Below are 15,949 nucleotides of genomic sequence, written 5' to 3'. Positions count from 1 at the left end.
GCTGACTTTGTTCTGATCACCCTGGTTTTCTTTATGCTCCTCAATTTGTACTGAACTCCCACCCAGTTCAATAATTTTGTACTTTCACGTCCTTCTATTTGAATCCTTTTCTCCCAACTCTCTTCACTGGCTGCTCCTTCTTATCTTTTAAGTCTTAGCTTAAACATTACCTTTCAGAAATACCTTCTTGATGATTCCATTGCATTACTTGCCTGCCCCTACTCATTAGTCTTTATCACATGATGCTTCAGAGTTCTCATAATCTTCTTCTTCCTCTTCCTTTTCCTCCTCTTCCTCTCCTTCTCCTTCTCTCTTTTTTTTTTTTTTTTTTTTTACTATCTATCTCCTTCAGGTAAAATGCAGTTTTGCTCTGTATCCAAAGCATAGTAGATGCTCACTAAATATTTTTAATGAATGAATCAATAATCACCACATTCTTTTGTCTCATTTGCCAAACATTTCAGAAATTTCTCTTTCAGAATTACCTTTAGAGAAAACTAAGTAGTCATATGAGAAAAACAACCACTGGCTTATAATTCCAAACTGTTATTCCTCAGATTGATTCTTTGGTTGATACTTTTACTTCCTAAAATCTCATTTTCTTCATTCTATTCTCTCTCTTCTGTTAACTCAGCTTGGTACTGATTCCCACGTCTGTCTTTTGCCTTTTAACCAGAAGCTGCAGCCTCCCTGGGATAGACCTGGAGTCACAGAGGTACGCAAGCTGAGGAAGGGATCCTAAGGTATCTCCCATGTGGTCTTACCTGACATTTGCACCCCAATCTCAGTTAAAATTCTTACGTTTAGCCTCATTGTACCCTACCCTGACATCTGTTATAACACCAGTCACACTTCCTTGCTCTAACCTGTTTTCATGGCTTTCTCTCTCCTCTAGACTTCATGCCTGGTTGAAAGGAGGGACAATGTGTTATTTATTTTTGTGTTTGGCACATAGTAGTTGAATATGAAATGACTGCTGAATGAATAAGAGTGGTTAAGTAGCATCAGAAAACAAACTCACATTTATGTGCAGTAATATATATCATATATATGTTATAATATATGCTTATATTAACAAATGCATGAGATTAATTGACCACAATCAGAAGCTGAATTATATTTAAGGTAAATTCACTCTTACACATACACATAATTACACACATTAAGGCACTCTGGTTGTCACCTGTGCTGAGGCTGAAGGCCATAGTGTGCATGATTGAATCTTGAGTTCAGTATCTTCTCTAAGTGGTTATTTATTTACTATTGCTGTAGTTGCTATTTTCCGGTAAAAACTATTGAACCGGGTGAAGAATGAACTATTCATGGGAAACCCATTATCCCAAACATGGTGTAAAATCCACGCTCCTCGTTGAGTACTGAGGAATACCTGAAGGAGACAGAGAGCAAGCCAGAGAAGAAGGGAGAACCCTTCATATAGGATTATTTTTATTCATAGTTTACCCGTTACCCAGCTCACGGAATGTTGGCTACTGAGAAGTAAGAGGTAAAATATTTTTCAGTGATCACCCTTGACTTATCCCAGACACCCAGAGCTGTCTACTGATTTCCAGAAAAAGGCTACTCTATGATAACAAGTTTCTGAATGAAAAACAGAAAACTTCAGTCACTAGTCTGTATGTTTCTGAATTACTATTAAAAAAAAAAATCCCTGGATATTGATAGATCCCTGTGCTTCATATATGAGTTTAAATTTAGAAGTGAGTGAATTATCATCTTGACTACTACATAATTCCACTATATTGTTTACATCAAAATGAAAATGTACATTAAAACCTTGAATCAATCAAATTATTCAGGACTAGTGTACTGCTTACTGGAATGTAACTAGAATCCCTTTCAAATCTTTCTGCACTATATTTGTAAACTTTTCAGCATTCTGATGCAATTAGAAAATATCCTGAATTACTGATTTGATTCTGGTGCTTTTGCAGTCTTGAAGTGATTATGTTGAATCTCAATTCTCATTGATCAAATCTGCGAAGCAGAAGATAAATCAGATGGATGTTCATTACAAAGCATTTACCTTTTAAAATGCTTATTTAAAACCCTTTATACTCTTAGTGAGTGACTTAGTATTACTTAAGATAAATGATAATAAAAAAAGGTAAATATGTAAACATAATCAGGATATCGGAACATCCTAGTGGGTTGGGCTTTGCATTACTTAAGGTTAATAATCCTGAGTTCAAAAGTTCTCTCATTTTCTTCCTAAATCATAGCATTGTTAATTTTTCCATGGAAGAAAGAATAATCAATCATAAATGAAGTTCTTGGATAACTTGCTTTTTTAAAAAATAAAATATGCCTAAAATAGAATTTATATTTTCCTATCTTCCTCCATCACTGTAGATACAATACTCCTAGTTAAAGAGGATCATATGTTTATCATCTGCCTTGGTTTTTCTCTTTTTCCTGTTCTTTAATTCTACCACCAAAATCTACTGCTCCCAGATGGACTCCCAGTTTCTTGTCTTTAACGCTATTTGAAGTCTATTTCAGGACCCAGATGTTGCTATGGTAATGAGAAAAGCCAGCTCCATTATCTAACATTTTGTTTTATCTATGTTAATGTTTTACGTCATTAACTCAGTTAATTGTAATTTGTTTACATGTCTTTTCCATTGTGAAGATGAGGTATTTATTTTGCATTTATCATCTGCTTCCCGTGAATTTAAATATCTTGAGGCCAGGGCCCATCAATTTCGTTTTCTTATTTTTGTCCCTTAGAGACCAGACATGCATTCTGGATGTCACCCATATATGCAGAGGCTTTTACTAGTGAACACTGTGGTTTTCTAACAAACAAACCTGTTTTGCTACATGGCTGAGCTCCACTGCGATATCCACTCCAGAATTCCCAATGCCAATGACTATAATCCTCTTTCCTGAAAAGTCCTCAGGGCTTTTATACTCCCGACTGTGGAAATAACAGCCTTCAAACTTCTCAATGCCTGTGGTGGGAGAAAAGAATTTCTCATTATAATGAGTACTTTTCACATTGCTAATTCAACACAAAGAAGAAATAATGTTCTACACAGTTTGAAAGAGCAAGATTCTGAGTCTGGGTCAGTAAATTGAATATCATGCTTTGTCTTAAAAATTTAATTTTATATTTCACAGGCCTGAAAGAGGGAGTAAACTCAGAATCAGTACCTATGAATACTAGTTACAGACTAGTGATCTTGTGACATAGTAAATGGTAGATCTGTCTTGGACCTGCCCAAAATGAAAGTTTCATAACAATTTCACTATGAATAGTGAACTTTATTCATTATTACATTGCCCCATGCAGTCTTAAGCAAAACGATGAAGCAGGAGACTGGTTGATACTGTTTTGTTTTATTATTTTATAAGGAGATAGAGGACTTTTCTTAATCAATTTGACATCCCCTCTGATCTTCAAGCATCTAATGTCTTCATACTGTCCCTGGCTCTGCCAAGGGCTTCAGAACAGTCCCCACTCTGTGTTTGCCATTCTTGGAGATTGTCACACTCTGAACATGTTTAGTCTCTCCTTACTGAAATCTACCCAAATATGCATACCCCACATGTCCCTCTGTAGGGAGTGTCTCTCAGGAAGGAAGCAAGTCACAAAGAAGATGAAAATATGTAACAATAATATAAGCTGTAGACTATGTCATATTTTATATTGTGATTTTCAGAATATATTACTTTTTAACATCCCGAAGATCAAGTGCTTTCATTTTACAAGTGACTGTTGGTGTGCAGACACAGAAAAATTAGGTACTTGTCATACATAACTTAGCCAGTCAGTTGGACAGCCAAAATCCAGTTTTAAGTCCCTTGATTTCCATCTAGGACTCTTCAATTTTCAGTTTGCCTCAACCCCTGAACAGTTTCTTATGATGGCTTTTTAAGCATCATAGAAAGTCACTGATACAAGTATTTCTTGATTGACTTTAATGGGAATTGAAGGAAAGGGAGGACAAATGGAGCAGGGGTAAAGGGAGAGGGTTTAGTTAGCGGGGGGAAGTCTTTTTTTTTAAGTAATAGCCTTTTTTGATAAAGGAATCATTTATACAGATAATTCAAAGGGAGCAATAAGCTACTAGTTTGGTTTTATTAACCAGTGAAAGTCCATGATAAATGAATATTATTTTCAGATCTTGTCCCATACTCTATTTCATATTGTAGAGAAGCAAATTTCTACATTTATGGATTTTGCTTGTCTCACTTGTCATTAATTTTATTAATTTCACTTTCTCTGGAAGGGAATGAGATCAAATGAATGGACATGAAACTAAAACCATTTAGATGTGGGCTAATTTTTTGTTGTTTATTATAAGCTATATGAAACTGTAGTAAATAAAGTAGAAATTGTTGTCTTTGCCTACTTTTGTATTTCAAGGGACTATACTGTCCTAGTAACATATATGTTGGACAGTTTGTTGTTTGTCATTAAATGTGACCAGAGACATTTCATTAATTTTAGTCATAAATTTTATGCCCAATCATTTTGCTCTGTAAGTTTTTGGGCAAGTACTCTTCTACCAAACAGATTCTTCTGACACACCTGGGAAGGACTGAAGTGGTAAGTAGGGATCTGTGTGATGTCCACTGCAGACCAAGACCCCATCAAAGACCAAAGCCTCCTGTTTTCCATTAGCCTCCACAACAACGTCCCATTGTCCGCTGAAGGGGAAAGCTGGACGTTTTCTCACACTGCGCACTTTGGTCTGAGAACAAGGGCACAAGTACAAATCATACACAGTCACTCTTGTCAGGTTCATTCTTCCTCCCCCAAACTCCATAAACCTGAACAACACAACCCATCTGAGGCATTCATGCTCATTTAGTCCCCACTCCTGGGTACTCTTACGATGGTTCTGCTGTGGGTGTGTGATATGGTCTGAATGTTGTGTCCCCCCAAATCCATATGTAGAAATCTTAACCCCAAAGGTGATGGCGTCAGCAGGTGAGGGCTTTAGAGTGGTGATCAGGTCCTGATGGTGAAGCCCCCATGAAAGGTATTAGTGCTCTTAGAAAAGGGGCCCCACAGAGCATCCTAGCCCCTCCCACCATGGGAGGTCAGAGAGAGAAGGCATGGGCGTGTGAACCAGGAAGAGAGTCCCCACCCAACCATACTGGATCTTTGACCTCAGACTTCCAGCTTCCAGAAATAATGTGAGAAACAAATTTTTGTTGTTTATAAGCCACTCTGTCTGTAGTATTTTGTTATAGTAGCTTGAATAGACTGAGACAGTGCATTTTCAAGATAATATGAGTATTTCATCAAAAACCTAATTTCCCATAGAAATGGTTGAGATTTAACTGTGGAAAAACAAGGAAGTGACTAATGTCCCTTTTCCAGGCAGACTTCCAAATGAGGGCAACTAGTATTCCTCATGGTTTTTGTGCTGTAGCACAGGCCTGCCCAGTTTCCCTGGGCTTGACTTTGAGTTTCAGAGTTGGGCTGATGCTCCACTATGACTGTAGGATGGATTTTTGTGTGTGTGTTGAGGGTGGTGGTTGTAGATAGATTATGGGAATTTCACGGATCTGAAGAAGTCTTCTTTATATTATTTACATGACCCTGATTCTATATAATTTTGCTCAATTACTACTGCCATTATTGTAAGTCCTTAAATATTTTTAATTTAAGGCTAATAGAGAGGACCCTTACCACACCACACGAAGGTATTTGATCAGAACGGTCAAAACTCTCCAACCTCATATTTAAATGTAATCTTCAAAACATTACTTTGTTGTAAGTGATGGCTTTCCAGGGTGGAAGCCCGCTAGTGATCTTTTCCTCTGTTCATACTAGAGGGTGCCAGGGATAACTCTTGTGTGTGCACGAGTGTGTCTGCACCTCCCCCGCCCCACAATGCAGTATTTCATTTATATTGTACCTTGAAACGAATGTATTTCAAGAGGCCAAAGTGTCTGGCATACATTCTGAAGTAGTCCATGAATTTGGAGTTGTGCATGTAGTTAGGAAAATGATCAGGTATGGGGAAGTCACTGAAGCACATCATCTCTTTGGAAGTGTTGATGGTCACTGATTTGTAGATGCTGGGCATTTTCTCCGAAGTACTTTTCTGCAAAAAGTAACCCGCTCTTAATAAACTTCTCAATAACAAGAAAATCAAGATAAAATATTTTAAAGAAGAAAAATAACCTCAAGTATAATAAAACAGTACTTCGCCTTTTATTTTCTTAATTAATATTTTCTCCTTCACTCCCATATTTGCTAGAGAAAAAAGTTACAGTGAATGAACAGGAAGGCTTATGACTGACTTCTCAAAAGAAATACAGAAGTCAAAAACAATGGAAAAATATATTTATAATTGTGAAATAAAACTGTTTACCTAGACTTCTAAAGGCAGTGAAAATATACTTCAAAAATGAAAGTGGAATAGATGCATATTTGGACAAACAAAAGCTGAGAGAATTTTTTGCCAGCAATCCAGCACCCCCAGAACTATGAGAAAGCTCTTCAGACTGGCTGGGAATGAGCCAAGATGGGAGCATGCCAACATATGAAGGAATGGCAGACACTAGAAATAATAAATACAAAGATAACATAAAGTCTGTTAACTGTTAAACAGCAACTGCAGTAGCAGTAATGTCTTGTGGGGTTTATAACACTTTCAAGAAGTAAAATATATGATAACACAAAGAATGGGAAGGGGAAAATGGATTCAAGCTGTTGTAAGATGTTTGCTTTATTCAGAAAGTGATAAAAATACAAAACATAAGACAGAAAGTAATGTCAGGATGCATATTGAAATTTTTGGGGTGGCCATTAATAATAATGCAAGAATGGATATCTAATAATTAATGTGTGAGAAAAATAGAAAAAATATTTGAGTAATGTCAAAAGAAAGAAGAAAATAAGGAATAAAGAAACAAGATATAAAACAAATAAAAACACACTAGATAATAAACTAAAACTCAGCTATATTCACATTTCATTGCATGTAAACACTCTAAAACAAAAACCAAAATACATTACAAAAATCTTTTTTACAAGAGACAAATGTAGACTGAAAGACTGGGTATAACATTCAAACACTAACCCAAAGTCAACCAGAGTGGCTGTATTACTATCAGACAAATTAACCTTATGGCAAGATTAGAGATGAAGGAGAGATCATAATGATATAAACGTCAATTCTACAGAAAATATAAAAGCTTAAATATGAATTCACCTAGTAACATAATTTCAAACTTATAAAGTAAAAAATTAACATAATTAAAAGGAGAAATAGACATTCAAAATGGACCATCAACCTAAACAGAAAAGGCAAATCAATAAAGGTTCCGGGGGAAAATATAGAAGAATATCCTCAAGACGTTGGGATAAATGAAATTGCTTATATATGACACAAAAGTACAACAAGAAAAACTTCATTCTACCCACCTTATACCCATGCTAAGTCATGAAAAAAAAATCTGTGACATCCTTTTCCTTACACAATACCATCTGATCTGCTGAAGGAATCCTCAACTACCATCCCTTTCTAATATTTCTCATGGTCACATGGAATCTCAACTACCAAGAAAAGAATCTCATAAATTTCATGCCTAAGTCTGAGACTGACACATATTTACAAATTTCTTCAGTCAGTGAGTCATGCAAGCAAGATTCAGGACATCAAGTTATGTGTAGGAAATGTGGTGTAGTGTATGTTCCGTTTGAGGAAATCATCATCCAAACTGTTACAGATATTTTAAAAAGCTACCTGCTTAAAATCAAATCAAACCCAAACTTACTTGAAATTTCCAGAGACCTCCAATATCGCCATTTCTTTCAGAGCAGGTGGGCTCCAAGTCTTCATCCAAGCAGCACTTAGTGGCACCCAGTCCACTAATTCCAGCTCCAATCACAGCAGTTTGCCTCTTGGCCATGATGCCTCAAAACTGCGCTGGGTGGTAGAAATGGAAAGCTCTGTCACCACCACCCATTCCGTTTAAAAGAAACTGTAGGTAACAGGACCTACAATTTGCTGTCCTAAATTTTGATTGTTCTTATTAGCAATGAGAACATCAATATGTTGATTATCCACCAGGAATGTTAGGTGTAAGGGATACAAAAATATACAAAAATAAATTTATTCCCTCAAAAAGTTCTCCATATAGTGAGGACAGAAACACAAACATGTAACTGCCAGATCATGTGATAAATGCAAATAATACTGTCATACTGTGTGTGCTATAGGCAGGCAGTGCAGGGGGGGAATACTTGACCTGCTGGAGGAAATGACACATACTAAAACTTAAGGGTGAATGAACAGAAATTCACTAGGTAAAAGACCAGGAAGGGTAGTGTGTGTGCATGTGTGTACATGACATTCCAGACAGGGCAGATAACGTGAGTGAAGGCAGAAGTGAGAAAATACAGAGAACTACATGCAACCTAGCAAAACCGAAGTCAGTAAGATATGGACTGAAATGGATTCATTAGATTTGTCAAGATAGGGTCATGGGGGATCTTTGTCAGAGAAATTTCTGTGGAGCAGTGGGGTAGAAGCCGTCTTCCAACAGTTTGAGGAGGAAATAAGACCAGAGAAAGTAGACAAAGTGATGGTTACTTACACTCCAGAAAAGCCTATACAAACAAAATAAATCCAACATATTGATATTTTCCTCTTTTTTAATGATCTAATACAAGCTAACTGAAATAACTTGGGGACTGAAAAAAAACTATTTTTGAAGTATGTAATACAGTATTGTTGACTATGATCACAATGCTGTACGTTCTCGAGAACTTACTCATCTTCTAATACAAGTCTGTAAAGTTGCTAAGAGACTAGCTCTTAAATGTTCTCACCATAAAAAAGAATGATAATTATATGATGTGATAGAGGTGTTACTACCTACAGGGATAATCATATGTGATATATAAATATATCAAATCAACAGGTGGGACACCTTAAACTTATGCAATGTTATATGCCTCTTACATTGCAATAAAATTTTTTTAAAAAACACATGTAATAAAGATGTCGTAAGACTGAAACAACTATTGAGTTATTATGAAAGTGTCAGTACTTAGTATCTCTGAGTCTTAGATTTCTTATTCACTTGCTTGTTTACCCACTTATTTATTTGTTCAACATACATTGATCCCCAGCTATGGACCAGGTACTGTGCCTTTGCTGAGGCCACAAAGAACGCGACATAGTCCTTGACCTCAAGGCTTCAATCTAAAGGAGGACTGCAGTGCAAAGATAGTTAAAGACACCAAATTGTAACCACTAAGATTAAGACACATGCAAATGGTGCCTCAACATTACTGAACCACTCGTAGTGATTCGTTAGACCCCTGTGTTTTCTTGCTGAAAAGGCCATTTGTTGAAGATACTGTTTCTACTATAAACATGTCTTCCCTTTTCTACTGGTCACCTCCTATGTAACACCTTCCATGAAATTCTCTGGCATAGTTAAGCCCATCCTAATAAGGTGACCACACAGTGCCTTGCATAGATCTCTATCATTGCATTTAGCACATCCTTTCATTTACTCTTCTGTCTGCCTTATTTTACTGAGTAATAAGCACCTAGCAAAATTTGAGACAGCTGATACCTTTAATAAGTGCCTTAGAATGAAATTCATGTGAACAGGTTAATTTCTAAACTTCCTTACTTTTTTGTACTTGCTAACATAGTTGGACAGTAAGAATACTATGCCATCCAACTATAATCAGACATTCATTATTTTCTGGCAGTGTCTCAACAACTGACATCACTATCAAGTCCTCATCTGACTCTTTACCTCCAGGATACTGGTGGTGGTGTCTGGAGGTGGTGTGGGAATGTATAGAAGTGTCCCAGTTACTCTGGTTCTACTTATCTTGTTTATTTATTTGGCTCTAAGACTTGGAGAATTTATGCATTGGAAGCAGCTACTGGATCCAGGGACTCAGGTATACCTGATGTCAGAGGGAAAGTGTCACACTCGTAACACATTAAATTGATGCTGACATCCTGATAGTGAGTCTATTTACCCTTCATTTACTTCTTTCCCTAACTCAACTCCTTGAATGCTAAGAATACAAAGGAGTCTGGAGAGCTCCTCTCTAGGAAAACAGACTGATCCAAGAGGGAAGAAACATCTACAGACAGTGACATTTGGAAGTCTCCCACTGAGAAATCCCTTTCCCTGGCTGATGACCATACAGTGAAACTCACCATTAGATGAGCTCTACCTATATACAGAGCATCCGATAAATCCCTCTCCTCACTCTTAAAATGGACAACCAAAGATAGCTGAGGAAAGACTATATCATTAAAAACAGAAACCAAAATAAACAAAGTGGGAAAAGATAAACTCACAGAAAATGGACAGTGAAGGGAAAAGAAAATTAAAACAAAGGACATAATTCATATCTTTATGGATAAAAGAAGATATGTATGCATGAAACAAATCTGGACGGCTTTAAGGAAAGAACATAAAAGAAGTAGACCTTTTGGAATTTAAAAATATAGTAGCAAAGGTGTAAGATTTCGTCAGGATATTGGAAGGGAAGACTGAGAAAAAAATCTTCCAGAAGGTGGAATAAATAAACAGAGATGGAAAATTGAAGAGAAAAGATGAAAAAAGTAGGTTATCAGGAAAAGGGATTCAACACACAAAACATAGGATCTCTACAAAAAGAAAAGAGGAAATAGAATAAAATAAATACTTAAAAATTTTGCTGTCTTTCCTAAAACAGAAAAATCCAAATTTCTAAATTAAAAGTTCTCTGCATGCCCAGCACAAAGAATGAGAAAAGATCTCCAGGATACATTATCATGAAATTTCAGATCGTTTGGAATAAAGAGACTGTCATTAAACATCCCAAGGAGAAAAACAAACTGCATGAGGCTAAGAAGACTGTGCATAAATTCCTTAAAAATTCAAATAGAAAATAATTTAAAATCTAAAATTCTGTATCCAGCTACATTATCAGTTAAATATGGAGGAAAATTAAAAACTTTTAAGACCTGCATGGTCTGATAAAACTTACCATCAATGAACTCTGCCTCAGGAAGTTACTAGAGGTTATGTTCAACCAAAAAAAAAAAAAAAAAAAGTTTAGGTTTTGTGGGCCATATGGTCTCTGTGGCAACTATTCAACAGAGAACAGCCACAGATAATATATAAACAGATGGGCATGCTGTGTTCCAATAAAACTTTATTTACAAAAATAGGCAGTGGACTGGGCTGGATTTGTCCTGAGGGTCATAGTTTTCTGTCCCTTGGTCTAACCTTTGATGTTACTTTGTTGTGCCTTCTGTAGTTAGACTTTGTCTTATTCAACCAGTTTGAGAATTTAACCCCATTTACATTTACCTGTTTTCAAAAGTGATATGTTTGGACTTTATTTCTATCATCATGCTTTATGGTTTCCATATTGTAAGTATCCATATATTTTCCTTAGCCATGCGGACATTGCTTTCTTTGCTTGTCTCTTCTCTGACATTAGGAAAGTTGTATATACTGTTTTTTAAATTTTATTGGTTAAAGTTTTCAGATGTATTCTCTAACCTATCCCTGTATCCCAGTCATCAGGGCTGTTCTGAAGTTTTCCAGCTCTTGGCCTTCCTGTGAAAACTGTTTATCCAGTGGTGGTAGGATGGTACTTTCCTCCTTCTTTGAAGTTAGGTGTGGCCACATGACTTGCTTTGGCCAATAATATGGTGGTGACTTGTGTCTCTCTCAGGAGGTGATTGAAGAGTGAGTGCACAATTTACCATGTTCACTTTTTCATGTCTCAGCAATTTTAGAAGCGTGATTAGAGATGCAGCTTCTACATGCTGGGGGCGCTGATTGACTATGATGTGTGGAGCCCTCCTGCTGACCTTCCACAGGCAGAATAAACATTTGTGATTCTGAGCCATGAGGCTTGGGGGCTGTTTGAACCACAGCAAAATCTACCATATCCTGAGTGACAGAGAAACTGATACATTGAAGTGGGATGCTGCCAAGAATCTAGAAAAAGGCATAAAGAGAATAAAAAATGTGGGGGCTTTCAGGATTGGAAGAGGCAACTGATTCTTAACCCAATAAATAAAACATAAAACTGGGAAGACCTTTGAGTGACAAAGTTTGATTAAAACTCAGCTTTGGAATCAGCATCAAATTAAAGGTGCAACCATCCCACCCTTTGTTAGAGTTTCTGAGAGCATTAAGTTCTCAAGGTCCAGTCAGGGCACTGATGCCCAGTAAATCTATTCAGTTGAGCAGAGCTCAAGGTGTTGGTCTCCCATTGATCCCTGCCAGAGAACTTGCCATTCACTCAAGACAGGGGTGGGGAACAGAGAGAAGGAGAGAAGCAGGGGAGGTGGGAGCATGTGTGGGTGAGGGTGGGGGCACAGGGAGAAGCACAGCTGGGCGAAGGCAGAGACATACAGCAAATAGAGAAAGTTTATATAGAGAAAGCTATGGTCATGGCTATTGATAGTTGGAGCTGGCGGGAACTGAACAGGTAGGAAGCCAAGTTTTTGAGAGAGTTGTACTGTCAGAAGAACCACCTGCCTGGACTGAAATAGATGGTGACTGTTTGAGACTGAAAATGATCCTTGGGCTCCCAAACATCTATGGATGCACACAATAGACAGGAGAACCTGCTTAGTCAGGAAAGAGGGCATAAGCCCATTTCAGGAATGGCCAGCGAGGATAATTGCCAGTGGGTGGAGCACAGAGAGCACCAAACTTCCATCACCCACCTTCAGTGGTATCTCACAGTTACTACAGGACAGTCACAAGTAAATGGAATATTTTGAGTACGTTTTATTGTCTTGGAATTTATCCCAAATTTAGTCTCCCTTCATCTTCATCCCAACTTGTCTTGACATAATTTGAGATTTTTAGATCCAGGTTTTCATTGTTATGTTTAAAAACCAAGGTCATTATGTAATCTGTTTTTTCCCCCAGAAAATAACACTGACATGCGTTCAGTATTGCACTCAGACATTCCTATGTTTACTTGGTTTCAGAGAATAATTCATGTCTTATAAATCATGAATTATAGGAATTCATGATTCCTCTATTGTTGAGCTCTTAATTTTCTTCAATTCTTCAAGAAAAGTTAAGGAACTACGGCTGAGCAGCTAGCTGTATTGTTACAGGCGCAAGATGTAACCCTTAAGAGTTCCTGGGTTTTTAATCTCCACACCCTGCAGTGACTCAGTGCGCAGCCTTAGGCCAGACAGTGTAACATATGTTTCATTTCTGGAGGATGAAAGGATATTAAATCTTTCCGACCTCTGAAGGATTCTGTGCAAAGTATTATCTGATGTCAAAAATTATAATAAACATGCAATTATTGTTTCTTTGAAATAGACACCATCAAAGATCCAGGATAAACATATACAAAGAAACAAATTTCAAAAGTACTTTCCACTTGCACTGAATCCCTCCAGCATATTTGGGTACAATGGAACTTGGTCGTTCAGACATAAGAACTTAGTGTGAGCTCCCGTGGATGTGAGCTCTGTGGTAGGTGTTGTGTGTGTAGAAGCTGATAGAGGTGGGGGTTTGTTGCCCCTCATGGGCCCTCTGGCAGGGCCAGCCTCAGGCAGAACTGGCTGTGACCAAGGAAGGATCACTCTCTAAGTATCTCAGATGAAGGTTAAACTGGAGAAGACCTCTTTGGCTTGCTTAAAAAGAATGCTGAGCTGGCTCTCCCAGGGTCCCAGAGGATCTGCTGTCTACCCTCTACATGTGTCTATGCAGTTACTCCGGAGTGAGAGAACAGAATCGGTCATTTTTCTAAAACCTCTGTGCTTTGACATTCTTGGCTGAATTCACTTCCCATGGACATATGAAATGAGTTCATAAGTAGTCTTGACCACATGACTGCAACTGTTATGGGTTCTCAAAGTGTGGTCCCCACAAAGCAGTGATATCACCTTGGAACTTGCTCGAAATGCCAATTCTTGGGTCCAACCCTAGACCTAATAAATTATAATCTCTCTGAATAGAGTGCAACAATTTGTGTTTTTACAACTTCTCTAGAGGATTTGGCTGCACACTGAAATTTGTGGCCCATTGTTGACGAGGATCATTTGTCAGTAAGAGGCCAGAACAAAACTATCAAAGTAATTAAGACAAACAAACAAAAAACTTCTTCCATGCTTGGAATTACTCTTATGTGATTAGATTTATATGATGAATCTTCTCAGAAGTAGAGTCAGGAGTCTGATGTGGGGACAACTGAAGTATGTATCATATGTAAATGTGAATTTCAATATTATATTTTTGGATGAATATAGAAAACTTCTAATAAAAATGAAAAAGTTCACTTGCAATCTCTAAGAAATAAACTTAATAAGCAAGCTAAGGTGTTTTAGCTTCATTCCACTGACAATAAAGAGTGAAAATGGTTTTAAGCAGGGGAATGATGTGACTAGATTTGACTTTTAGAAATTCAACTCTGGTGGCAGTTTGGGAGATGGTGTGATGAGGGGGAGAGGCTGGATGCAGGGAGAAGGAGGGTTGGAAGCTCTGGTTCAAGTTCAGATATACTCAGGGAGTGAGTATAGGTGGGAAGGGTGGAGATTCTTCCAATTCCATCCCCAGAACACCTCTTCTGGCTCATTTCTGTCCCTCACTCCCATACACCACGTGCTACGGTCACTCCCTGAATATTCTGTTATTCCAGGCTGGTCTACTTGCCCACACATTTCATAGCTGGTGTCCTTCTTTTTTTTTTCCAGGAAAAAACCCCAAAAAACAAAAAACTCCTAAACATCTTCAAAGATTCAGTCCATTTTCCTTATCTCTGTAATTCCTTCCTCACTTCCCCTTTTCCAAGTTCTTTGCTGTCTCTTCTGTAGTCTAATGGTACTTGATGATACATTTGTTATAGACTGATGTGTCAATGTTCCATAGTCACTTATCTGTTTATGTGGCTACTTTTTCTTATTAAATTTTAAGCTCTTTGAGAACAGGGTCGATATTTACTTGTCCATTTATTCAACAAAAAATTTTAAGCACCCATTTTGTACCAGGAACTGTTCTAGACAAAACAGTAAAAGTCCCTGGTACATTGAAGAAGGAGATAGAAAAACAAATAAATAGCAGAATAAGAGTTGATATGTATTATGATGGGAAAAAGCAATAAAACCAGGTAAGAAGGATAGGAAGTGATACTTTATATGGTCAAGAAAGATCTCACTTAAAAAAGCAACATTTGAGCGAAGACCTGAAGGAGGTAAGGAAGTGAGCTTCATTGCTGTCCAGGAGGAAGAGAGTTCCAGCAAGTGCAATGCCCCAACGTGGGGATAGACTTGGCTTGTTCCAGGAATAAACACAGAAGAGAGCAGTAGTAGATGAGGTCAGAGAAGTGGTGGGAAAGTAGATTTTGAAGGGACTGCTAGGGTGTTGTTGGGGTTTAGCCTTTACTCAGTGGTATGGAAGCCACTGGCAGTTTTGGACATAATGTGTCGTAACCTGATTTACATTTTGAAACCATTATTTGGCTGCTTTAATGAGAATGGACCACAGAGATGTAAGGGTGAAGCAAGGAGTCTTATGAGGAGACTACTAAACAATAATACCAACAAAAGTTGATGGTAGGGAGTAAGTAAGGAGGTAGCAGTGGAGGTCGTAAGAAGCGGTGAAATTCTGGATTGATTTAGAAGGTGATAGAACTTGTTGTTAGATTGAATATAGGATATGAAAGAGAGGATTCATATATGGGTGATTTTGGAATTATGAGACAATTTACTGCCCTGGTCTAGTATGAACTGAGGGATCAACACTGGCACATGCCCAGTCTCTTAATCAGGGTTTGTCATTATTAGTCTATAATATAGTGATGATCATAGGAGGATTATCCTTAATAATGACTGAAGTGAGAACAAAGGGGAGAAGGGCTACACAGCACTTCCAAGCCCAAATGGCACAGAGCATGGGGGCTGGTCACAGGTGAGGGTGCAAGTCCTCAGGGGCTTGATGACCCGCTCTCTCTGGG

At 37.7% G+C, this 15,949-nt stretch overlaps 1 protein-coding gene and 1 long non-coding RNA gene across 2 annotated transcripts in view; one reads left to right on the top strand and one right to left on the bottom strand.

Moving 5' to 3' along the window:
- The window catches only part of LOC116148084 (uncharacterized), a 68,956-nt gene that overhangs the window by 34,572 nt on the left and 18,435 nt on the right, over positions 1–15,949 (top strand). The window lies entirely within an intron of this gene.
- LOC105092788 (flavin-containing monooxygenase 5) lies at positions 1,250–7,896 on the bottom strand. Its single transcript, XM_031435861.1, has 5 exons — positions 7,762–7,896; positions 5,895–6,083; positions 4,556–4,718; positions 2,830–2,972; positions 1,250–1,387 (listed from the first exon to the last, which is right to left on the bottom strand). Exons 1-5 carry the CDS (start codon positions 7,894–7,896, stop codon positions 1,250–1,252), a joined length of 768 nt encoding a protein of 255 aa, XP_031291721.1.

This window comes from Camelus dromedarius, chromosome 23, assembly GCF_036321535.1.
Source record: "Camelus dromedarius isolate mCamDro1 chromosome 23, mCamDro1.pat, whole genome shotgun sequence".
In the NCBI taxonomy this organism is placed as follows: Eukaryota; Metazoa; Chordata; class Mammalia; order Artiodactyla; family Camelidae; genus Camelus; species Camelus dromedarius.
This window is presented reverse-complemented; position numbering and strand designations above follow the sequence as displayed.